Source organism: Hibiscus syriacus, unplaced genomic scaffold (genome assembly GCF_006381635.1).
Source record: "Hibiscus syriacus cultivar Baekdansim isolate YM2019G1 unplaced genomic scaffold, ASM638163v2 tig00003721_pilon, whole genome shotgun sequence".
Taxonomy (NCBI): Eukaryota; Viridiplantae; Streptophyta; class Magnoliopsida; order Malvales; family Malvaceae; genus Hibiscus; species Hibiscus syriacus.
Genome location: NW_024061981.1, coordinates 2821718 through 2847292, shown reverse-complemented (window position 1 = coordinate 2847292; position 25575 = coordinate 2821718). Strand labels below are relative to the sequence as shown.

The window sequence follows — 25575 nt, the reverse complement described above, 5'->3', positions numbered from 1 at the left end:
AATCATCAAAGCTTAAAATAGTATCGATACCCAGGGGTCAGTACCGATACTGAAGGCTTAGTATCGGTACCCACAGACATTTTTGGGTAGAGAACCAAGAAATTAAGGAGTAGGTTGTAGGGGTCTCATTCATACCAGAATGCTACGAAATAAAACTATAAGTGAGAACGTTAAATTAACTTAGAATAGTTAGAAACAACAATAGCTAGGATCAAATAACAGTAGCCTTGTTTGACACTCATGACACAATCAGGACACCCGAGTCACTTAACAGATACAGTCGTACAATCGGATATCTCAGTCAGTGCCAAGGCACTTATCGCCAGCTGGGCGCAGATGCCCCAAGACTCGATAGAGTGAGTTGGTTGGGTGTATGTTTTCGATGCAAATTTCAGATCTCACCCAGAGTACTTTCGGGTATTCAAGCTGACTAGATGGGTTTGCGAGCTCCGAGATATAGAATCCCTCAACCACACCATGATGTTCGTCATACTATAATAGATCAATATCTTTTATGCCCTCAAACATGTGCCACCAACTAGCGTATTTAATGAATGCATGTAATATAGTACAATTTTTAGTGAGGCACTGAGCTCGCAAGCTCAGCGTTCGGAATATGTTTCCGTGCGTAGATTAGGAGATCATTCGTAAGGAGTTATCGTCATCAGGCATTTCAGTGCAGCAGACCAGAGCATCCGAGTATTTCAGAGTATGTCTTGAGTCACTTTTAGAGGGCATGTACTATTATGGACCATTGTATATTTAGTCATAACTCTTGATTTAACTCAATATTGTATTATTTTGGATACTTTGGGAGCTCCCCCGTACTTGTAAACACGGTTGTTGTTTTTTCTCTCATTATTATTACTATGGGAAATCTTATCGGCTATTAACATTCAATTACTTTAAAAGAAAATTTTTGGGTTAGCCACTTAGGTGGTCCCTTGTGACATCATGATCTAGTGATCGTCGAGTCAGACTTGATTAGGATGTTGCAAGACGTATTAGGTTATGGTCTCATGATGGAAATCGGATGAAAAGTGAAATAAAGTTAATTTAGAAAATTAAATGTTTATGTGTGAAAATTTTTAAAAAGGTAACGTAATAGCAAAACTAATGGATGGATGATAAAAATGTAGTGTCATAATATTAGTGATTAAAAAATAATATTTCATAGTTGAGTGACAAAATGAAATTTTTTTCAAGATTAGATGACCATTTGTGTAGTTTTAGAAATGAAAATGAGTTGACCTGAAAGAAATAGTGAGTGGGTTTGTTTCGGAACCGACCCGGAGAACCTTGGACGAGTTAAGCTGTACCCGTCAAAGGGTATAAGTGGCAGAACCTGAAATTAAATATAAAATAAATTTTTAGTCCCCTCCCCCCAATTCAACCTATTCCTCTCTTAAACCCTAGCACCTGAAATTTCATTACTGAGATCTAAGCTATCCCGCAGATTGGAACTCTTTCATCTACGCTTGATATCCGTAAGTATTAATAATCCAATTTTAATTTTTTATTTCAGTTACTTTATGCGATTGATTTGGAGTAAATTTACTCCTGATATTCTCGGGTAATGATTGATTATATCGGGAACTAATGGGACACGGATGCTTTCTCAACAATTTTTTAAGTCTTTTATAATATTTCTTAATTGATTCTTTTTGCAGGTATTTGAGGTAAACTTTGCACATGTTCTGGAATGGCCAACAATTCTCAACCATCTAGTGCCCAGGTAGCCTGCTGAGTAGGTTTAGCTTTTCTATTTTTTCTTTATTTCTATAATCTGGATTCTTGTTTAAGATTATGTTGTCTTTTGGGGTTAAATCTTGGTTGCTGTTGCCAGGTCTCGTCCAAATTTATCAAAATTTATGAACATCACCTAAGGCTTTTTTATCATTCTTTTTTTTTTCTTCTCGGAAATAGTTAGAAATAACTTGAATGTAGCCATTACTAGCTCTGACTTTGGCTAGATTCTCGTGGTGGCACTGGCATTATTGTTTTTAATATTAATGAGAAATGGATGTTTTTGGCTTTGGCCTAAAGCACATACATAAGTAATCTCCTTTATTCTAGTTTTTGGATGAATGTCTAAGATGTCTAGAACTTTTTTGGTATCCTTTTTCTTCCCCAGCCACATTGGCCTCCTTCAGCTGGATCCATGGGTCCTCAAAGTTATGGCTCTCCCTTATCTTCACAGGTAATTGCACCATTTTTAAGTGGCTGTTTTTTCATGTTGTGATAGCAACTTATCAAACGCATTGCGTGAAATTTTCCATCACAGTTTCGACCAGTGGCCCCAGCGCAGCAAGGACAGCACTTTGTTCCAGCTGCTTCCCAACAATTCCGACCTGTTGGGCAAGTTCCCTCTCCAAATGCTGGGATGCCAGCTGTTCAAAATTTGCAGATGCAGTTTTCTCAGCCAATGCAGCAGTATCCACCCCGGCCAAATCAACCTGGTCTTTCTACACCTTCACAACAGCCTGTACAAGTACCATATGGTCAAACAAACAGGCCTCTTACATCTGAACCGCCACAGTCACATCAATCTGCTCCCCCTTTGAATAGTCAAATGCCTGGTGTAGGAGCCCCTGGAATGCCCCCCTCTTCAACATATGGTGTAAGACCTTGTTCCTATTTTTCTATTTTCCCCTTTGTTGTCTTTACATCAGGGATTTTTTTGCACCTTCTCTGATATTTTATGGTTTTCCAGTTTGTACCATCTTCTTTTGGCCTGCCTCAGAACGTCAGCACACCTTCCCAGTTTCAGCCTATATCTCAAGTGCATGCATCTGTTGCCCCAGTTGCCATGCAACCTTGGTTGTCATCCGGAAATCAGAGTATTTCACTTGCTACACCTATACAGCAGACTAGCCAACAGCCTCCCCTTTCTTCTGCTGATGTGGTAAGTGCCTCTTCTCTGAGACATAAATATAGTATACTAAGCAGAAATTTAACGAGGTTATGCCATGTGTAATTTTTTGTGTTCAGTTCAAATATTTTATACAATCCTTAATGTTGACTTCTTGTGCCTGTCAGAAACTTATTTTAAATAAGAAATTGAATTTTGGGTGAGAACTTTCCTAAGAAGTTCAAGTTGCTTCCAAAGTTGATAAATCTTGAGAAAAGCCTGTGCAAGGAGAATCAAAAGAAAGAAAAAGGACATAAATAACCAAAAGACAACTTTAAAAAGGAAAGACATAATACTTAAACCCTCTTGAACCTGTCATATCTTCATCTTTTCCTTGAGATTTGATCATTGGATAGTAAATACATATATCTGTTCTTTTTTGTTGTCGTATAGAAATTGTTTTTGTGATGGTAGGTTGGAGTGAACTTTATCTTCAATGAGTACATGTGAATTTTATGTATTTCTATGAGCTGGAGTTCCTTAATTTCTGTACATTGCATTTAAAATAGAAATTGTATATACATTGTGCAATCTCAAACTGTTTCTGATCCGTATATACATTTAAAATAGAAACTGTTTCTGATCCAAATTGTATATAACACCTTCAATCAGTTAGCATCTTGGAACTTAGTTTCCATTATATTTTTTATCTAATGTAATTTTTTGTCTCTTCTTTACTCATCTTTCTATTCTATTAAATCTCATTGTTTTTGTTTTTTCTCTTTTGGCATGCCAGGTTGCAAATGTTCCTAGCCTTACTCTGCAATCTTCTGATTGGCAAGAGCATACATCAGCTGATGGAAGAAGGTAACTTTACATAGTACCTCATCAATGTGATTTTTGCTCACATTTTCCTATGTATTTAGATTTAAAGTTGTTCGAACAATTATACTTGATGAGGTAGATTTGGTGTTTGTTTGTTGTGTCTAACTGTTGTGACATGTCTGCAGATACTATTACAACAAAAAGACAAGGCAATCTAGTTGGGAAAAGCCTCTGGAACTGATGACACCATTAGAGGTGAGGGATATTATCATCTAGTTGCTGTTTCCTCTGTTAAAAGTTTTATGGTCCATGATCTGTTAACCTTGAATTTGTTGTGATATGTTATTTATGTAAATTGCCCCCTTTAATGGATGCTCATACTGTGGCCATTCTTAACCTTCTTCAAATTTGTTTTATGTGAATTCTTCTTTCTTTTGCGTGTTTTGGAATTGGTTTGTAGATGTCATGGCAAGTTGGAGAAATTTAACGACTGCTGTAAATGGTCACTTTGAGGGCTGGCCTTCTCTTTTCTCAAGGCAGGCAACATTTTGCTATTTACATCTTGTTTATTATATGGGGAAATCATTTTATGAGGAATGATTAGATATATAGACATACTAGTTAGGTGTCTTGATTAACTGTTCTCATTTTTTTTTTCATTTCCTACTCTGTTAGTGAAGCTTAGGATGGTAATAATCTCCCCCTCCCCTCTCTTAACAAAGTTATTTAATATACTTTTACACTTCAGTTGCCTCTATATATTTCTTTCTTCTCTTGTCTCTTTTGTAGTCCGTGTATTTATCTAATCATTTATCTTATTTTGTACAAATGTGGTTTATACTTTGTACTGTAATGAGTACTCTGGATTGATGTAAAGGAAATTGCTATGCTATTCATTTTGTATTTGTATCCAATCAAAACTTCATTGTTGTTCACTCCTCTTCTCATTTGATAATGGTGTTACTTGTTCCATTTTTCCTCTGTTATGGTTTCATTGTTGCAAGCATATGTTTGAAAAGGTTTGTAAAGAGTTCCACAGGTACATATTGGCTACTGATTTCGGAGGTATGAGATGCTGGGTCAAAGGCTCTTGCTGTAATTTATCAGTTATCTTTATTTTCATACTTGTTGCCATGATTCTGTACAGATTGCTTTGGAATGGAATTTAATGTTCGGTATATGTTTATTTTTTTTCATATTGGCTCTAGAATTTGTTCTCCATTAAGAGGCACAGAGGAGGTAGTAATGTGAGTTGCCTAGGATGTTTAAGGATTCCTGGAAAATACAATAAGTTTTTTACTTGGCATGGAATCATCTTCCAAGATTTTGCCCAGTGAAAGGTTTTGCTATTTGTATTCAAAAAGTACAATTTAGACATGGTTCACTGTTGCACCTTAAGGAAAAGGGTTTTTATTATTTGCTTAACTAAATGAGATATGTTACCTTCTAATTTTGGAAAATGCTATTTGTTTCCAAGTTAAGACTTCAAGATGAAATCTAGCACATTCATCAACTGAGGAAGAATTTGGAGGTTACTTGTACCAAATTCTCACCCCAGAGATAACCGTTCCTCCAGTTAGTTTCGAATAACGTTAGATAATTTAGATATTAGGATCGTGGTGCAGAATTTAGGCACAAGTTCTTTTACCTCCATTCATCCCTGGCCTAATGTGTGGTTATAGCATAGTAGTTAGTGAACAAAAGCTTTGGCATGCCTATGGGCTAACTCCTTGCAACCACTGAGTTGTTTAGTTGACCCTTTGTTGACCTTTTCGGGTTTGGACTTTTACAAGCAAAACCATTTTGTGTGTACGAGTGTCGTTATCTCTGACCACAGTAGAATAGCTTCTTTCACCTTTTTCAGTTGCTTATACTCCCATCCTCTCCCTTTTTGGGGATCAAATGGTTGAAACTAACAGTCTTTCTTTACAAGGTCATGATATAATTTGTTCCATTTGCAACTATTTTCTCCATCTTCATATGTATGGATTCATTGTTAGCAACTTCCTTGGGGAAATTACATCGACTTATATATTGCCAGTCCTTTGTATGATCATGATATTTTCTGAACTTTCTTTTTTCATTACTACTTTCACTTCATTGCTTAATTGTTGCTTTTTTCTGAAACAGAGAGCTGATGCATCCACAGTTTGGAAGGAATTCACAACTCCAGAAGGAAGAAAGTATGTTTGAACTCTGTTATAAATTTTTGTAAAATGTCTTATTATGATCCACATTTTTATTCTGTTAGATTTTTTTCATGATTGATATGTGATCAAGAGATTGCTTTTGTAGATATTATTACAACAAGGTTACAAAGCAGTCTAAGTGGACAATACCTGAGGAATTGAAGGTTCGTCCTTGTGATTTATGATTACTTGTCTCTTTACTTGGCGCTTTTCCCTTTTGACATCATTTTTAATCTTTAATTCCAGTTAGCACGTGAGCAAGCTCAGGCAGCAGCTAGCCAAGGAACTCCATCAGGCTCAGGAGTGCCTCAAGCTCCAGTTGCTGCTGTTGTCTCTGCCACTGAGATGCCTTCTACAGCTATTTCTTTGATCTCCAACACTTTGCAGGATTCAAGCCTGGTTTCAGTTATGCCTATTGTTAATTCTTCACCCAATTCAGTATCTGGACCAACAGCTGTTCCTGTTTCACAATCTGCTACTACAGATGCACCTGGGACAGTGTCTGTGTCACCTTTACCTGCTGTTCCCCCGGGAGGTTCCACTGTTTCTGTTCCTTCTGTCAGTGCTAAGACAGCAGTCACGTATGGGCTTCTACTGTTTTTTTATTTAATCTTTCCATGGTTTCAATAACGTTGTTGAAATTAACCACATCATCCTCACTTCAGAAGAAGCTTGGAACCTATATCAACTCAAGACACAGATGGAGCTTCTGTTCAAGACATTGAGGTATACTCTTTGAAACACTTCGATTTCACAGCTCTCTTCTTTCGATCAACCATTTCTGAGAGAGACAAAATAATCTTTTTAAAGAGTTTTTTTCTGTTTTAGGAAAAAAAGTTACTATACTTACCATTGTAAGTGAGATATTTGGTTTATTTTGTTGTTTGTTTCTGCAGGAAGCGAGAAAGGGGATGACAACTGCTGGAAAGGTTAATGTGACTCCAGTAGAAGAGAAAGTTCTGGATGATGAGCCTTTTGTATATGCAAATAAGCTGGTAACATTCTAGACACTTCTCTTTCCCCCTATCACTTGAGCTTAAGTTTTGTTCTTTTTTAATCCTAAAAACAGGGAACTATGATGCAAATTCTGCAATCGACTGGATCAATAGCAATTCTTGCATTTTTTTTATATATTTTCTCACATTCTTTCAGGAGGCAAAAAATGCTTTCAAATTTCTCCTTGAATCTGCAAATGTGCAATCTGATTGGACTTGGGAGCAGGTATCCTTGATCCTTTGCCTTCCTGCCAGCTTTATCCTCTCAGCATGTTTATTTCTACTGATTAAAATTTTTCTCTAGGCAATGAGAGAAATAATTAATGACAAAAGGTATGGTGCTCTGAAGACACTTGGTGAGCGGAAGCAAGCCTTTAATGAGGTATATCTTCCCCGGAATCTTACAGTAGCAGCTATGTGGTATAATTTTGTCGTGCATGTCATAGGATTGCTATAAGTTTGTTTTTTTTTTTTTTTTGATAGGAATTGTAGGCCTCGTTAAAAACCCCCTTCTTGAATAAGGAACTTATAATGAGTTCCTTCTTCAGCGGAAGGAGGAAAAGAGTGCCTTAAACTTCATTAATGAAAATACATAAGATTACAACAAGAAGATAAGCCCCTTACAACAATTTGAAAATCCCAACATAAAATACCCCTAAGACACACTGGAATTAGCCAATGGCGGATTTAGCCAACCCATCAGCCTCAATATTGGCTGTCCGAGCAACCCATCTAATAACACCCTCAACTTCTTTAAGCTTAATTGTTATGTTCCTGACAAGAATGACAAAAATCTGAGGGCAGAAAGTGCCATTCTTGACCCAATCCACTGCCAATTTGCAGTCTGATTCTAACAACAAGCGACCATTAATACCTCCTTTCACTGAATCAAAGAAAATTAAGCCCTTCTGGATAGCCCTTAGCTCCATCATAATAGGTGGACCCGGACCCGTGGCCTCCTTAAAAGATCCTAGAATAAGACCTTCCTCATCTCTTAGAATACCCGCAACTCCATTGCTGTTCCAATCAGAATTTGTAGCTGCATCCACATTCAATTTTACAAAGCCCTTAGGAGGGGGGGACCAAGGAATTGTAGTAACAATCGATTTGTTGAGAGGAAAGCATGAATCCCCAAGAGAAGGGTCCCCGATTAGAGAATCCATTGAAATAACAGGATCTGCAAACTTAGCTAAGAACCAAGATGCAAGTCGTACTCTTGCTAGGAAAAATAGATTAAGATGGTCAAACTTCCCTCTATCAAAAACAATATCATTTCTTACTTTCCAAACAGTCCAAATAACAACGGCAGGAATAAACTTCCAAATAGCAGACCTAGGATTTAGATCTTCCCAGGCTTGAAGAAACTTCTGCGCATTCGTATGAAAAACCACAGAAAGACTCCAATACTGAACAAATTTGTTCCAAAGAGACCACACAACTGAACACGATAAAAAATAAATGAGAAGAAGATTCAACCTCCAAATTACATAGAGGACAAGAAAGATCTGTTATACCCGTAACCCCTCTCTTAACCAGTTCAGACCTCACTGGCAGTTTTTTGAAGAACTACCTGCCACATGAATACCTCGACTCTTGGTGGCACCAGACCTTTCCACACAAATTTCTTCCAAACATAATCATCCTTCAGAGCCAAAGAGCAAGTCTTCACACATGAATTAGTAGAATAGACACCAGTTCCGTTTCCTTTCCAAATCAGACCATCGATTGCCTCTTTAGACAGACAAAAATTAGAAATGATAGCCATCAGGTTAGCCCACTGTTCAAATTCCCAATCGGCCAAGCTTCTCCTCAACTGAATATTCCAAATCCATCCCAAAGAACTGAACTCGCCAAATTCAATCAGTTTTCCAGACTGGTTTGTAGAGATTGTGAACAGCCTCGGAAAAGAGACCTTAAGAGGCAGTCCATTGCCCATTTGTCCTGCCAAAACTGAATAAATTGACCATTCCCAACTTCTAGTCTGAACATGCTGCGGAAATGGCAACCAAAAGAGTCTTCTTTAAAATAAGAATTCACCACCGAGCTCCAAATCCAAGAAGCTTGAGCTGGGATTTTACTATTGAACAATAAGGACAAAGGATCAATATTGTATTTTGAACAGATCATTCTCCTCCAAACAGCATCCTTGTCATTAGCAAATCTCCAAGACCATTTCCCCAATAGTGCTCTATTCATATTGCTAATATTTAACACTCCTAAACCACCAGCCTCCTTTGGCTTGCACACGTTAGGCCAACTAACCCAATGAATCTTATTTTTCTCCGCTCCACCTCCCCATAAGAACTTAGACATGATTGATTTGAGTTTAGAAGTTACGGATGATGGAATTTTGAATATAGACAAGTAGTACGTAGGAAGAGAACAGAGAACCGATTTAATCAAAACTAATCTCCCTGCCAAGGAAAGGGTGGCAGCTTTCCAACCTGCTAGTTTGTTGTTAAATTTTGAAACAACCGGATCCCAAAGAGAGGTTGAATTCCGTGTTGCACCAAGTGGCAGGCCCAGATAATCAGAAGGAAATTTCCCCACTGCACAGCCAATAGACGACGCCCACTCCTCCACCTCCTCTGTAGCCGTATTAACACCAAATAACTTGCTTTTCTTAAGATTCAACTGCAGACCAGACATAACTTCAAACACTCTTAAGACCCTTTTAACATTTGAAATCTCCATTTTCGAAGCCCCACAGAAAATAATTAGGTCGTCTGCAAATTGCAGATGAGATAAGTTGAAAGCAGTCTCATTCCTCCCAATATGCAGACCAGAAAACAATCCATCTGAGACAGCCTTTAAGAGCAAGACATTTAGGAGTTCCCCAACTAAGTTAAAAAGCAAGGGCGAAAGAGAACAGCCCTGGCAGAGGCCCCTTGCCATAGGAAATTCCTGAGAAGGTACCCCATTTATCAAAACTGAAATAGAAGCAGTAGTAACACATTGTTTTATCCAACTTCTCCATTTAGAACCGAAACCCATTTTCTCCATAACCTTAAAAAGAATAGACCAATCCACAGTGTCGTATGCCCTTCTAAAATCCACTTTAAACACACATCCTTTGAGTCCCTTTTTCCTCCAAAAGTCAATCCCCTCATTGGCTATAAGAGAACAATCCAGAATTTGACGACCTGGAATGAAAGCAAACTGCATAGGGCTTTACATCAGAAATGCAATTCCTTAATCTCCTCGAAAGACATTTTGAGAGGATCTTGTACAAACCTCCTACAAGGCTTATAGGTCTATAGTCATCTAATCCACCAATATTGGCCACCTTGGGGATAAGAGTAATGAAAGTATGATTTACTCCATGTTCCCAATCTTTCCCTAAATAAAAGTTATGAAAGAATTTCAGAATATCAACCTTAAGAACAACCCAAAATTTCTTGAAGAAGCCCATATTAAAACCGTCCGGGCCGGGAGCTTTGTTGCTATCACATGATTGTAGAGTCTCCCATATTTCTTCCTCCGTGAATTCTTTTTCCAGAATATTACTTTGCTCCACTGAAATTTTTGAAAAATTCATCTTCATATCTTCTACTTCCAAAGTAGAACTAGAGTTGTAAATTCCAAAAAAATGATCTTTGACACAAGCTTTGATGACAGATGGATCTTGAGTAATCTCTCCATTTACATTCAAAACATTCATGGAATTCCTCTTTCTCCTAGTCAACGCACAAGTATGAAAAAATCTTGTATTGCGGTCCCCTTCTTCCACCCATCTAGCTCTCGATTTTTGAAACCATATTTGTTCTTCAATCTTATACAACCTCCATAATTCTGATCTCATATTATTCAAATCTGATCCTCTGTCCCAAACATATGTACCTTGCCTCTGCTGCAAGTTCACCTCTTCCAAGTGAATCCTCTTTTCTAAATCTGTGATCTCTACAGAAGGAAAATGGTCTCTCTTCCCCGCCCATTGTTTGATCGACAGTTTAGTAGATTTCAGGATAGATAAAATTCCTGCTTTCCTCTGATCAGACTTGCATTCTTTAACAGTAGACTCAACTAAATTCTGGAAACCGTCCTCTTCCATCAAATAATTAAAGAGTTTGAAAGGTTTCTTCCCCCAACTGACCCCCTCATTCTCCAGAAAAACAGCATTATGATCTGACACTGACCTTGGCAACAAGTATTGTGTAACATCAGGAAATGCTTCTAGGAAATGAATATCAACGAGGAACCTGTCCAGTCTAACATAGGTGGGTAAATCCTGGTTGTTGCACCAAGTGAATCTGCCCCCATGTAAAGGTAAATCAATTAACCCTGTATGTTGCAGAAATTGGCCGAAAATTCTTATTGAACTTCTGTTTGGAGCTCTCCCCACCTTCTCTTCTTCAGAAAGATGCACATTAAAATCACCTCCCACACATAAAGCGATATTCAGTCCACAAATAAAAACAGTTAACTCTTCAAAGAAGCTTGCTTTCTCTTCTTCAATACTAGGCCCATAAACATTAATAAAACCACACCTAAACTGTGAAGTACGAAACTTTCCAAAAACTGCAATAAACCTTCTGTTTATAATAAGGTTGTCAACTTCAAAAGAGCACTCATCCCAGCAACTCAATAGCCCTCCAGAAGAACCCACTGCTGGAGATTCTGCAACACTTAATATATATTCTTCTGTAAATAATTGTTTTGGAGTTAAATCAAACATTATCCTATTCTGTTCTGACATGAAATTAATATTATTAATAGTATTTGGGTCAAAGAAAAAAGTTAGAAGCCGAGGAAAGGCGAATGAGACAGAAGAAGGCTCGGGAGGAGTTTACAGAAATGCTGGAAGTAAGTTGCATGAAGCTAATATCATCTTTTTTTCTTGTCCCTGTATACATTTTTACTTGACCTAATACTTTCTTTGTGCTTTGAGTTCATCCCAGGAGTCCAAGGAACTAACATCATCCATGAGATGGAGGTTGTTATTTTTCTGTATATTATGGGAATAAGAGATTCCTTGTTATTCTAAATGTGAAAACTGTTAAAATATTCTAATTAAGCTTTTACTTGTTCAGCAAAGCTCAAAGTTTGTTTGAAAATGATGAGCGGTTTAAGGCTGTTGAACGTGCCAGAGATCGGGAAGATCTTTTTGAAAGCTATATAGTGGATCTTGAGAGGAAGGTAATTGTTTTCTACTTTTCGCATATTTCATGTCTTATGCGAAGCATTGTAGTGCTTTCACTATATTCCTTGGCAAATATCCAAGCAAAAAATAAATAAATAAAACATCTTCAAGTTCATAATTTTACTTTTCTTATTTAATGCAGGAAAGGGAACATGCTGCAGAGGAAAAAAGGCGTAATATAGCAGAATATAGAAAATTTCTGGAATCTTGTGATTTTATTAAGGTAAACATATATAAAGAAGATTTTTAATTGTTTCCTTTGTAAGGATCATTAGCTTGATTTTTATTTTCCTGATTTTTTCTTTCAATCTGCAGTCAAACAGCCAGTGGAGGAAAGTTCAAGATCGTTTGGAGGATGATGAAAGATGCTCTCGTCTTGAAAAAATTGACCGGCTGCTCATATTCCAGGACTACATTCATGACTTAGAGAAGGAAGAAGAGGAAAAAAAGAAGATGCAAAAGGTAGAAATGCTTTCTATGATTATTAATTTGCTACCAATTTGTGTTCTTAACATTTTGTCTTCCCGTGAAATGTAGGAACAATTGAGACGTGCTGAGCGCAAAAACCGTGATGCATTTCGTAAGCTAATGGAAGATCATGTTGCTGATGGCACCCTTACGGCTAGAACTTATTGGCGAGATTATTGTTTGAAGGTTTTTATCTATTTTAACTTGTTTTATTGTAAGAGTGGGTTTGCATCAATATGTGTTTTGCTTTTTTCAGCAATAGCTTTTGCTGAGTCTCTGTTTTATGATTTCTAGGTGAAAGATTTGCCTCAATATCTTGCTGTTGCATCTAACACATCTGGTTCAACACCAAAAGATTTGTTCGAGGATGTTGCTGAAGAATTAGAAAAACAGGTGTGGGCCTCGGATATGTTTGTGAGAATTGTCCATTTTTCTCATGTTCCCATTATATTTTTGCTCAAGCAGGAGTGTCATGTTTCTGATGGTTTCTTTTGTACATTGATAGTATCATGAAGACAAAACCCGTATAAAAGATGCAATGAAGTCGGGGAAGGTAGGATACTATATTTATCCTGGAAGGTCGCTTGGTGAATTTTCATTATTGACACCTTCTTGGCTTCCCCCCAGATTTCCATGGTTTATTCATGGACATTTGAAGACTTCAAGGCTGCTATTTCAGAAGAAGTTGGTTCCTCACTGATATCAGATATTAAATTAAAGGTACTTTTGTTGCAAGGCAATACATGTTTCCAACCAAAAAAGAAAAACAAAGAAAGAAACATTGACTCTGGTAGAATTGTTTAAATGGATATTAACCCTCCAAGAACACTTCCATCTGATTATGGTTCTCATACTTTTTTTTTGATAAGATTTGAAAGCCTCATTAAAAACCTCCTTCTTGATTAATGGAGCTTGTAGTGAAGCTCCTTAATCAGCGGAAGGAGGAAAAGAGTGCCTTTGAAACTTCATTGAAGAAAATAAGAATTACACCCCAACAAGAGATAAGACAAATAACCTTTACAAATAGCAACAACCCCTTTCCGAACAATAACCAGAAAACCAAACGAACCGTGCTAATAACATAAAATTCAGCCTATACCAGCCTTTGCTAAAGCGTCAGCATCCATATTAGCTGTCCTTGCAACCCATCTAATAACCCCCAAACATTCTAAGTTTAACAACTATATCTCTAACAATAGAAGAATACACAATTGGGTAAAAATCAACATTGTTAATCCAGTCTACTGCTACCCTGTTTTCACTCTCAACAATCAGTCGATCTTTAACCATCCCTTGGATAGAGGCAAAGTAAGAAAAATCCCTTTGAATAGCTTTAAGTTCCTTCAATGTTGGAGGTCCCGAACCCGCAGAGTTCTGAAAAGATCCTAATATTGCACCTGAATGATCCCTTAAAATACCTCCAAGACCACTTTTCTTTCAATCACTACTGAACGCCACAACTCTCTGAAACAACAAATCCCATCACTCAATCCCCCTCCTTTGCTAACTTATCAGCCTCGCAATTTCAGCACCTCGGAATCCACCTCACAATAATCTCGTGCGCAGACATTGTAGAAGCTATCTCCTTAACTAGATTAGTAAGAAAAGTAGGGACAATTGCTTGATCTTCCAACCATTCCACTGCTAGTTTGCAATCAGATTCCACAATTAACCTTCCCTTTGGTGCCCATTCTGAAGAAACAAATAAATCTATTCCTTTCTTGATTGCTTTCAACTCTGCTACGATGATAGGAGTATGACCAACATTTTCTGAAAAAGAAATCAACTTTGTCCGATTCCAGTCTCTGAGAATACCCCCAATTCCAGCAGATCTCCCAACAGTACAAACAACTCCATCCACATTCATTTTATAAAAATCAGTTGGAGGTGGACTCCAACTAACCTCCGGCCTGTTCAAATCTTTTATAACTGAGCAAGTGTCTGCCAATTAAGGATCAACAATTAACGAATCCACCTGAATAGAGCTTTTTGGATACTTTGCTAAGAACCATTTTGCTAACCTTAGCCGAACTGTGAAAAACAAAGCGAAACTGTCCAGTTTACCTCCATTAAAGATGATATCATTTCTAAATTTCCATAGAGACCATAGGATTGCCGCTGGAATGAACTTCCACATGGCAGAATAAAGCTTCAAGTATGTCCAAGAGCTAAGGAGGGAGGGAGGATCAGAGGGTAAAAACACGAAATACCCCAAAAGCCGATAATTTTATTCCATAATTCCCACGAAACTTGACAAGAAATAAAAAGATGTTGAACAGATTCTTCACAAAGATTGCAAAGAGGACATAAAATATCGTCCCCTAAGGGAACCCCCCGTTTCTTCAACTCCACTCTCACCGGTAATTTTTTATGGGATACTTGCCAAAGGAAAGCCTCAACTCTTGGAGGAACTAAACCCATCCAAACATATTTGTTCCAAAAAATGAATTTTCATTAGAATAGGGAAAAGACTTCCTACAAGCTTTAACCGAAAACAACTCCTCCCCCACTCCATCCCATAGCAAACAATCCTCCAAAGATTCAGTTAATTTAATGTCTTTGAGTCTATCCAATAGCTCCACCAATTGAACCACCTCCCAATCACAGAGATTCCTCCTCGTTCTAATATTCCACTCCCATCCATTCGAATCAAAGCTCCCAAAATCAGCAACCTTGCCCCCTTGGATTGGAGAAAGAGAAAAAAATCCTAGGGAAAAGCATTTTCAAAGGAACATCCCCTAACCAAGAATCATTCCAAAATGAGATTGATTTGCCATTCCCTACTTGTAACTTCGCATGGGCTCTAAGGCAACCTCCAACAACATCATCTTTGGTGAAGTTATTAACAATTCCCCTCCAAATCCAAGAGTCCTTATGTGAAAGGACTTTGGTAATATCCATGGAATCGCAACTAACATCATGTTTGGTGCATATGAAACGCTTCCACAATGAACTTTTTTCAGTAGCAAACTTCCACACCCACTTTCCCAACAAGGCTCGGTTAGAATATTTCAAGTCGGCAACTCCCAAACCTCCACAACTCGAAGGATTGCAAATCTTATCCCAACTTACCCAATGCATTTTCTTCTTCTCGGCCCCATCACCCCATAAAAAAGCCGCCATCAAAGAATTTAACTTCTTGCAAATAGAAGGCATCTTGAAAAAAGATAGAAAGAAAACAAGTAAAGATGACAAAACCGACTTAATAAGCACCAATCTACCTGCCAATGACAAGGAAGAGGCTTTCCAGCCCGCTAGTTTCTTGTGGAAATTATCAAGAACCGGCTCCCACAATTTCTCACAATTTCTTTTTGCCCCTAACGGAAGTCCCAAGTAAACGGTCGGAAAAGAACCTACAGAGCATCCAATAGCCGCAACCCAATCTCCCATGATATCATCCTCCACATTGATGCTAAAAAGTTTGCTTTTAGCTAAATTAAGATGAAGTCCCGTCATTAAGCTATAAATCCTCTAAGCCCTTGTTTCCTCCAAAAATCAATGCCTTCATTTGCTAAACAAGCACAATCCAACAATTGTCTCCTCAGAATAAAAGCAAACTGAGTTGGGCTTACAATATCATTAACACATGAAGAAAGTCTCTTAGACAGAATTTTGGAAAGAATCTTATATAGGCTGCCCACAAGGCTGATAGGTCTGTAATCTTCAATACACTCTGGATTATCTTTTTTAGGAATCAAGGTAATAAATGCATGATTTACCCCATGAACCCATTCCTTTCCATTGTAAAAATCAGAAATAAACTCCATGATCCGGGCCTTCAGTTTCAGCCAGAATTTCTTATAAAATCCCATGGTAAAACCATCCGGGACAGGAGCTTTAGAACTTTCAGAAGAAGCAATTGCTTGCCAAACTTCTTGCTCCGAAAATTCTGCCTCAAGACAATCTCTTTGAACTGTTGTCAATTGTTTAAAATCAAAATTAAAGCCTGCAACTTCCAGAGTTGATTTGTCATTATATGCCTTCTTAAAACAATTGAAAACAGTTTCTTTTATCTGTTCTGGATCTAAAATAACTCCCCCTTCAGACTTCAATGAATGAATGGAATTGATTCTGTTTCTCCTCAATGCCGTAAGGTGGAAGAACCTTGTATTTTTATCTCCATCTTTAATCCATCTTGTTCTAGACTTCTGAAACCATATCCTCTCTTCGATTCTCAACAGCCTATATAACTCTTTTTTACACTCAATCAGCTGATTCCACTCCCCTGAAGACAAAATTCCACCTTGAGATTTTCTGTCCAAAGCACTGATTTTAAATTCCAGCTGCGAGATGGATTCACCCAGTCCTCTGTGACAACTACCAGGCCAGATTTTGATTTTATTTTTTGTAGCCTGTAACAACTTGAAAATACCCTCTCTATTCTTCTTCTTTTTCTCTAATGACAATGATTCTTCTACCAATTCATCAAAACCTTGTTCTTCTACAAGAAAATTAAAGAACCTAAAGGGTTTAGGCCCCCAATTAATAGAAACATCCTCTAACAAAACTGGATTGTGATCTGAAATCGACTTCGGAAGAAGACTTTGAGTAACATTGGGAAAACTGTAAAGAAATCTGGCACAAATTAAGAACTGGTCTAGTCTCACCCAAGTTGAAGATTCTCTATTATTGCACCACGTGTAAGCACCTCCTGACAAAGGCAAATCAATGAGATTCGCTTGCTGCACAAAGGATCTAAGAATATCGATTGAATTCCAATTTTGTGATTTCCCTTGCTTTTCATCCGTATCAATATACGCATTGAAATCTCCCCCAATACATACTGGAAAATTCTGAGAAATTACAAATTGCAGCAGCTCCCAATAAAACTCTTCCTTTTCTGATTCGATAGAAGGCCCATACACATTTATAAAAACAAACTCCATTTGCCCATTCATCAATTTCCCCATTACTGCCAAAAACCTACTGTGAACATGCTGGTGAAAGACTTGAACCACACTTTCGTTCCACATGGTGATCAACCCCCCCGACGATCCTTGAGTTGGAGACACCAGTACTCCCTTTAGCAAATTACCCCCTATCCTCCTAATAATCGACACATGTACTTGATCCAACTTTGATTCTTGAATGAATAAAAAACTGGTTTCAACTTCCTTACTTGCCTTGCAACTGCTACAGATTTTTCTCTTCTTCCAAGGCCCCTTATGTTCCACGATAATATACTTAAATTATTCATAAGAGATAATAAACACCCAAACAACAAAATACCAAAACTGCAGACTGCACATCTTGACCACCAGTCAAGACTCCCTTACTACCTCTGAATGTTGTTCCAGACTTAATATTTGTTCAATGAAAACCTCCTCTTCGTTAAAAGAAATCCCTAACATTTGACAAACTTGCCAAGTAGCTAACGCTTCCTCCAACAACTTCGAAAAAGAGAATGAAGTAACTGTATAGATATTAACCCCGTCAATGACTTCAAAGATTAAATATCTTTTCTTCCTTCTAAATTCTTTACTTGACCCTGAAGTGGAAGAAGAAGCTACTGCCACATTTTCTGAGAATTGACTACGGACTAAAGGAGCCGAAGATGAATCCTGTAAATTGGCAGAACAGAAGATATCCTTGACATGTTCACCTCCACTGAAAATTGGAGACATTTTTTGATAAATAGTGAGCTCAGCGGCATTCTTTTTCTGAGTCAGATTACCCTCTGCACAAGTGACAACATCTTTCAAACCCGAGCACTGCCATATACGTCTATTCCTTGTTCTTCTGTATACCCTTGCATAACAAGATTTACCTCTCCTACCATCGAGAACACTTCTTAAAGACAAACATTTAGAAACAGGAAATCCCGGCTTCCACTTCTTAGTACTCTTAACATTATTTTCACAAACTTCTTCCTGTGTCGGATTTCCTCCTGCTTGCTTTCCAGGGACATGAAGTTGAACTGCCTGAACACCCTCAGTAATGTCCTCAGAAAAGATGTCTCTTTCATCATCAAATGATTTAGGAGGAGACCGAACATTTGGATGAAATTCTGTCCCATCCCAATTTAATTTCACAGCAGGCCCAGCTGGAATTAATTTAGTAACTGGGGAATAAGACTCCCAATTAGAGTCTGAATGGGCTGAACTACTTTGATCCACCACCTTTCTCAGGCCAATACCCGCAAAATCCCTATTAGGACTTGAACAAAATTCAAAATTGTCTGACATCCCATTAATGTCGGATTGTGTACGGGAATCTTTTTCCAGAAAATGTTCCCCACTACCCACCATCATCCCACTAACTTGACTTTTGTGAACGCACATGTCCCACTTTGACCCAACTCCTTCAGCTGACAGCCCCCTATCTTGACTATTTTGAAGCCACGTGTCAACCTTTGACCTAAACCCTTCTGCTAAGTCCTCCCTATTGTCTTCTTCCTTCTCTGTATTTCCACCATTGTCACTGCTGTTGCCATATGCTGAATTCTGCCTCATGGCACCAAAAGCTTCTGAAATAGATTTAGAGCTAGATCCCACATTAATTTTAACTTTAAACGATCTTCCATAAGATCCTACAATAACAGATTCTTGAACATCAAAAGGGCTTGCAACCCTTAACAGCATTCTGGCCGAAGAGAGGTCATCTCTATTTATTGTTTCCTCCATTATATTAACGACTTTTCCCCACTTACCTCCAAGCTTCTCCAGAAAAGGTACGCTCCAGCTAAGAAGCGGTAAACCAACTAACTCGACCAAGCAATAGGCCAAAGGGACTCCATCTTCACTCAACAAAGGATCTACCCAATCAAACCAGCAGTGGAATTTCTCTCTAAGACTTGACCACGCCTTTAAAAACTCATCATTTGTATTGAACATAATAATACTTGCATTTCTAACATATCCCCACCTTACTATCTTAACCTGGAAACCCTCCTTTGCCAAAGCTCTCACCACCATATCAGGCTGAAAGGGATCTTTAATAACCTCTTTTAAGGAGTTTCACCTAGCAAAAATCTTCTGATGGGATTTGCATATCCCATACATTTCTCACTCCATTTGCTATATTCTGGCCACCCCTATTCTCCATTCGATGTTGATCCAAACTCCTACTGCTAGCCACACTCACAACCTCCTTGTACGTTCTGCCATCTCTCAGACTTGGTGATTTCTCCAAAACAGCCTGCTGTCTACCATTAACTCTCAAACTAAGATTTCCAACAAAAACAGTTAATTCCTCACCGGAAAATGAACGACCAAAAGCACTCGCTCTCCTTCTCTCTCTATTTTTCTCACTCATGTTTTTGATAGTTCAACTTGTTTTAAATCAGAAACAATCTTGGAAAAAGAACCTGTAACGGATAATCCGCAGCCCAAATATCTTGCCAAAAATGGATATGCTTACCATCACCAACATGAAAACTACAAAGACTACGAAACTTAGAACCAAAGGAGTCTTGCTTGAAATAGTTATTAACCACCGTTCTCCACTGCCAAGAAGTAGTAGGCAAAATCTTGCTATCAAACAATAACCTTGATGGATCAATGTTATATTTACTACAAATAAATTTCCTCCAAACAGAACATCTCTCATTTGCAAACCTCCAAGACCATTTCCCTAGAAGTGCTCTGTTCATAGAATTGAGATTCTGGACTCCCAAACCTCCCTCATTCTTCGATTTACACACTTCAGCCCAACTAACCCAGTGTATTTTCTTAATTCCATTGCCCCCTCCCCATAAAAAATTGGACATAATTGAATTGAGAGGCTTAAGAATTGAAGCTGGAATCTTAAACATTGACAAGAAATACGTAGGCAGTGAACACAAAGCCGATTTGATCAATACCAATCTGCCAGCTAAAGAAAGAGTAGTTGCCTTCCAACTTGCTAGTTTTGTGTGAAAATTCTGCACGATTGGTTCCCAAATAACTGATGAGTTCTTACTAGCACCTAGAGGAAGGCCTAGATAGTTAGAGGGGAAACTTTCAACTGCACAACCAATGGAATCAGCCCAATTTTGAACCTCCTCTTGAGAAATGTTAATTCCGAACAGTATGCTCTTCTTGAGGTTTAGTTGTAGCCCTAATATAACCTCAAATACTCTAAGCACCCTCTTCACATTCATAATCTAAGTCTGTGAAGCTCCACAAAAAATGATTAAGTCATCCGCAAAATGCAAATGTATAAGATTAAAAGACCCTTCCTCCTTTCCAACTGTCATACCAGAAAATAATCCCTCAGAAACAGCCCTTAGGATTAATAAATTCAGCAATTCCCGTACTAGATTAAATAATAAGGGTGAGAGTGAATAGCCTTGTCGAAGGCCTTGGCCATTGGAAACTCCTCCGATGGAACCCCATTGACTAACACCGAAATCGAAGCTGTAGTAACGCATCTCTTGATCCAACTGATCCAAGTAGAGCCGAAACCCATCTTTTCCATCACCTTGAACAGAATAGGCCAGTCAACTGTATCATAAGCCTTCTTGAAATCAACCTTAAATTCACAGCCCTTTAGTCCTTTCTTCCTCCAATAATCGATACCCTCGTTAGCAATAAGAGAACAATCCAAAATTTGTCGAGCGGGTATAAAAGCAAATTGATTCGGGCTGATAATATCTCCTATACAACTTCTAAGCCTCCTTGAAAGGCACTTGGATAAAATCTTGTAAACTCCTACTAGGCTTATAGGTCTAAAATCATCAAGGCTCCCATTGTTAGAACCCTTAGGAATAAGGGTGATAAAAGTATGGTTAATACCATGTTCCCAATCTTTCCCCAAATAGAATTTGTGAAAAAAATCCAGAATGTTACCCTTTAAAACAGACCAGAACCTTTTGAAAAATCCCAAATTTAATTCGTCAGGCCCCGGAGCTTTGTTTCTATCACAAGACTTTAAAGTCTCCCAAACTTCCTCCTCGGAAAATTCCTTCTCTAAAAGAACACTTTGTTCCAAGGAAATTGTAGAAAAAGTCAGCCCAATATCTTTAACATCTAAAGTAGACCGATCATTGAATATTTTAAATAAGTGCTCTTTAACCGTGGTCTTGATAATAGCTGGTTCGTGAGAAATATTCCCATCAACTTTTAAAACATTCAATGCATTTTGCTTTCTCCTAACTGAGGCACAAGTGTGAAAGTATCTTGTATTTCGATCCCCTTCATTAACCCACTTCTTTCTAGAATTTTGATGCCAAATCTGTTCCTCAATTCTATGAAGTCTCCATAATTATGATCTACAAACACTTAACTCATCAACTATCCCCTGAATCGAACTGCCATGCAACTGCTGGGCATCCTCCTCTAGCTTTTGAATTTTCTTTTCTAAATCTGATATTGCAGCTCCCGGAAACTGGTTTTTCTTCCCTGCCCATTTTTTGATAGCTAATTTAGAGTTCTTCAAAATACTTAGAATTCCAGCTTTTCTCCTAAGCTTCTTACAATCTGTAATTGTTCGACTGACCATATCCTCGAAACCTTCTTCCTCCATCAGATAATTGAAAAGTCTAAAAGGCTTTTTTCCCCAATTAGTACCTCCATTATGTAGAGAAATAGCATTATGGTCTGAGATAGATTTAGGTATAAGTGACTGAATAATCTCAGGAAAAGTAGCCAAGAATTGACCATCCACCAAGAACCTGTCCAATCTAACAAAAGTGGGATCATCTTGGTTATTACACCAAGTGAACCTGCCCCCCTCCAAAGGCAGATTAATTAAACCTGTAGACTGAATAAACTGAGAGAAAATCCTCATTGAGACCCCAAATTCCTCGTCTTTTAGTCAGGTTTAGACCCCAAATTCCTTATCTTTTAGTCAGGTTTAGAGATTTTGGGTTTTAGAACAATGTTTGTTAGGATGTTTATATGGATGGTTTATTTATTATACCCCCCCCCCATTTGTGTTTGTTTAAATGAGCACAAATCTTGTGGCTGAATATTGAAAAGTTTATTCTTTACTCTTTTGCAGCTTGTGTATGATGAGTTACTTGAGAGAGCCAAGGAGAAGGAGGAGAAAGAGGCTAAAAAACGTCAGCGTCTAGCTGATGACTTCACTAAACTATTGCATACCTATAAGGTGTGTTATACTGTATTTTCAATACAAACAGGCAGTATAGCTTTTGTAAACTTGTTTAACTTCTGGTCCTTCTGCTGCTTTGCAGGAGATAACGACATCTTCTAATTGGGAGGATTCCAAACCACTTTTTGAAGAAAGCCAAGAATATAGGTATTTCACCCTTATCTTTTCCATTAAAGATGAGAAACCGTTTATCATTCTTAAGCATCTCACTTTTAAGATTCTCTCCCCGGTTTCCTGCCATGCTTTTTGTTAGATCAATTGCAGAAGAGAGCAGTAGGAGAGAGATCTTTGAGGAATACATTGCACACTTACAGGAGAAAGCTAAAGATAAGGAGCGAAAACGAGTGGAGGAAAAGGTTTGCAAATCTTTAACAATATTTCAATATAGTTGGTGGTTAAAAATCCCATGTATTCATAAAATACCTTCAATATCTATGAAGTAAGTTGAGTTGGTTTTAAATCCCAAGTATGAGCACTTAAACAATTGGATTTTCTTTTTGTGCTTTCCATTTAATTTTCCTGAGCTGTGATCTGCATTTCATATTTTGCATAGAACTGTAGGTTTCTTCTAAATCAGAAGATGTTTATCTTGTTGTTTTCAGGCTAAAAGGGAGAAAGATAAAGAAGATAAAGAGAAAAGGAAGGAGAAGGAGAGAAAGGAGAAGGAAAGAGAACGTGAAAGGGAAAAGGGTAAGGATCGAACTAAAAAGGATGAGACAGACAGTGAGAATTTAGATATATCTGACAGCTATGGCCATAAAGAAGAGAAGAAAAAGGACAGGGAAAAAGACAGGAAACAACACCGTAAACGTCATCAAAGCACCGCTGATGATGGGAGTTCGGACAAGGATGATAGAGAGGAGTCCAAGAAGTCTCGGAGACATGGCAGCGACCGTAAGAAATCAAGAAAGGTATATCTACCTACATATCAACTGATGATACTGTTTGTATATTTATCCAACCAAGTCCTAATGCTCTTCCTACGTGTCCTTGTCAGCATGCTCATTCACCCGAATCTGAGAGTGAAAGCCGGCATAAAAAGCACAAGAGAGATCGTGATGGGTCACGTAGAAACAGCGGTTATGAGGATCTCGAAGATGGTGAAGTTGGTGAGGATGGTGAAATTCAGTAGTTTCATGTTTGCCTTTATCATAAAAAATGCCAAGAAACAAAATGGTGGAGCTAGTTCTTGAAGATTTTATTGCTACATACATTGTTTTTCTTTTTCACAATCAGAGTAATTGTCGACTCTAATCACTTGGAACTTTCAACCCTTTTTCTTAAGCACGACAATAAAAGGAAGAAAAAAGACTCGAAGTTAGTAAATTTAGATTTTGCAGTCACATCAAAAGCAAATTGTTATTGTTGGCTTTGCTTTCGTCATTTAGCTAACTGAATGCATATTGTTATTATTTTGTCTTTACATCTCGTCTGTGTTTTATAAAATTAGATTATGTTGGTAATTATATATATCTTAAATTCAACTTAATTTCTAATAAACCAAAAGTTATCATCTGAAGATGTACTTACTGCAAATAGAATCATGATACATGTGCCATAAGGATTATATCAGAAGAAAATGACGCCATTAGCTCGAACGAGAATCAACAATCCCATCCCCTAATGGTTGCATGAATCCAGTACAGATCTAGAGAAACACCAAACGAAGGTCGCCGTGTACATATGAAGAGAGAAGAATAGTGTACAAGAAATGAAACATGGACATTATTTCTTCTTTTTTTCTATCTTTTTTGGTTGGTAAAAGAAAGGTTGGAAATTTTATTCTGAAAATATATGTATTGTTTCTCTACATGTAGTTTATCGTGTGTTGATCTTGTAATTGGCGTATGAACTACTTTCTAACGTAAACCAGTCTTTGTATTGGTTTGGGAGTGTGTACAAAAGTGGAACTGGTATATGCATTATTTTACCTACAGGAAAGTGCAATAATTTTTCCCATCTTATCTTGGATAATTTGTGATTGATATAATGTGTTGACAATCATTTTCGTCCAAGCTTTTTTATTTTTATTATTATTAGTATATTACCATTATTATTAATATTTATATTATTATTATTATTATATATTAGATACAAGTTTGGAGGCCCAATTGACAACAAATCGAAGGCCAATTTACAAGTAAAGATCATATTCAAACCCGAATGCTCAAATACAAATCAAAACAGATCAGACCCGGTCCATACCCGGAAGCCCAACAAGTAGGCCCAAGAAACCCAAAAACCCGATTAGGGTTTCTTCACACATCTTTCACTGTCGTAGATCTCAACTGTTGGATCTGGAGAGATCCAACGGTCTATATGGTTCCAACGGAAACCCTAGGGTCTATTCCGGCGCCGCCTCCAGGTGTTTCAACCAGAAGCTGCCATTCCTACTCCGTCGCACCGAAGACTCCAGAAGAAACGAGGATAGCTGCACACCTCTTTGCTCTATAGTGAGTCACCATCATAGATCTGGTGACTCATTGAATGAACGGTTGTTGGAATCCTTCCGAGGCCTATAAAGAGCCTTGACGAACCAGCAAAGAAAGACACAGAGAAAGCATCGAAACAAACAAAGATCGAGAGAAAAACACAAAGGAAAAAGAGAGTAACAGAGAGATTCGAACAACCACAAACAAGCATCAAACCGAAAGAAAAAAAGAGAAGGAAGAGAAACTTACCGAGGAGCCCAAACGTCGCCGGAAACTGTTGTTAACCGAAGGTATAAAACTCATATCTACAACAATTGAGAGGCTTTTAGGAAGAAAGAAGGGTGGTTTCAGGTTTAGGGTGTTTTGATCTACGATTTGGGGTATTTTTATATTTTTCGGCCACGGTGAATAGTGATCGGCGGTGGTCGGGCGGTGGTTGGGCGATGGCCGGCCGGTGACCGACTCTCCCCTTGGTGAGGAAGTTTAGAGAGGAGGGAGAGCTTCCCTCTCCTTAGAGAGAGAAGTAAAATGAAGAAATGAGAAGAATTGGCCATTTTGGGCTAAATTTGGGGTATTTATACCCTCCTCAAAACTACGTCGTTTTGGGGAGGGACTATTTGGGTAATTCGAAGATGGGTCAAAT

The 25575-nt window shown here is 38.0% G+C and overlaps 1 protein-coding gene across 2 annotated transcripts; it reads left to right on the top strand.

The window, feature by feature from the left end:
* The first annotated feature begins 1360 nt into the window (after positions 1–1360).
* Positions 1361–23826, top strand: LOC120182098 (pre-mRNA-processing protein 40A-like). 2 transcript variants are annotated; one of them, XM_039187123.1, is made up of 28 exons: positions 1361–1487; positions 1671–1735; positions 2135–2200; positions 2285–2620; positions 2714–2905; positions 3648–3718; positions 3862–3931; positions 5807–5859; positions 5972–6029; positions 6112–6446; positions 6531–6591; positions 6762–6860; positions 7018–7086; positions 7165–7242; positions 11577–11663; positions 11759–11793; positions 11891–11996; positions 12143–12223; positions 12316–12462; positions 12538–12654; positions 12763–12861; positions 12974–13021; positions 13096–13188; positions 22390–22497; positions 22583–22647; positions 22754–22856; positions 23103–23411; positions 23498–23826. In XM_039187123.1, the coding sequence occupies exons 2-28, from the start codon at positions 1703–1705 to the stop codon at positions 23630–23632; spliced, it is 3054 nt and encodes a 1017-aa protein (XP_039043054.1). In that variant the 5' UTR covers positions 1361–1487; positions 1671–1702; the 3' UTR covers positions 23633–23826. The 2 variants fall into 2 exon arrangements, with proteins under 2 accessions (XP_039043054.1, XP_039043048.1); XM_039187117.1 differs by having other exon boundaries at positions 22718–22856.
* The last annotated feature ends 1749 nt before the right edge of the window (positions 23827–25575 follow it).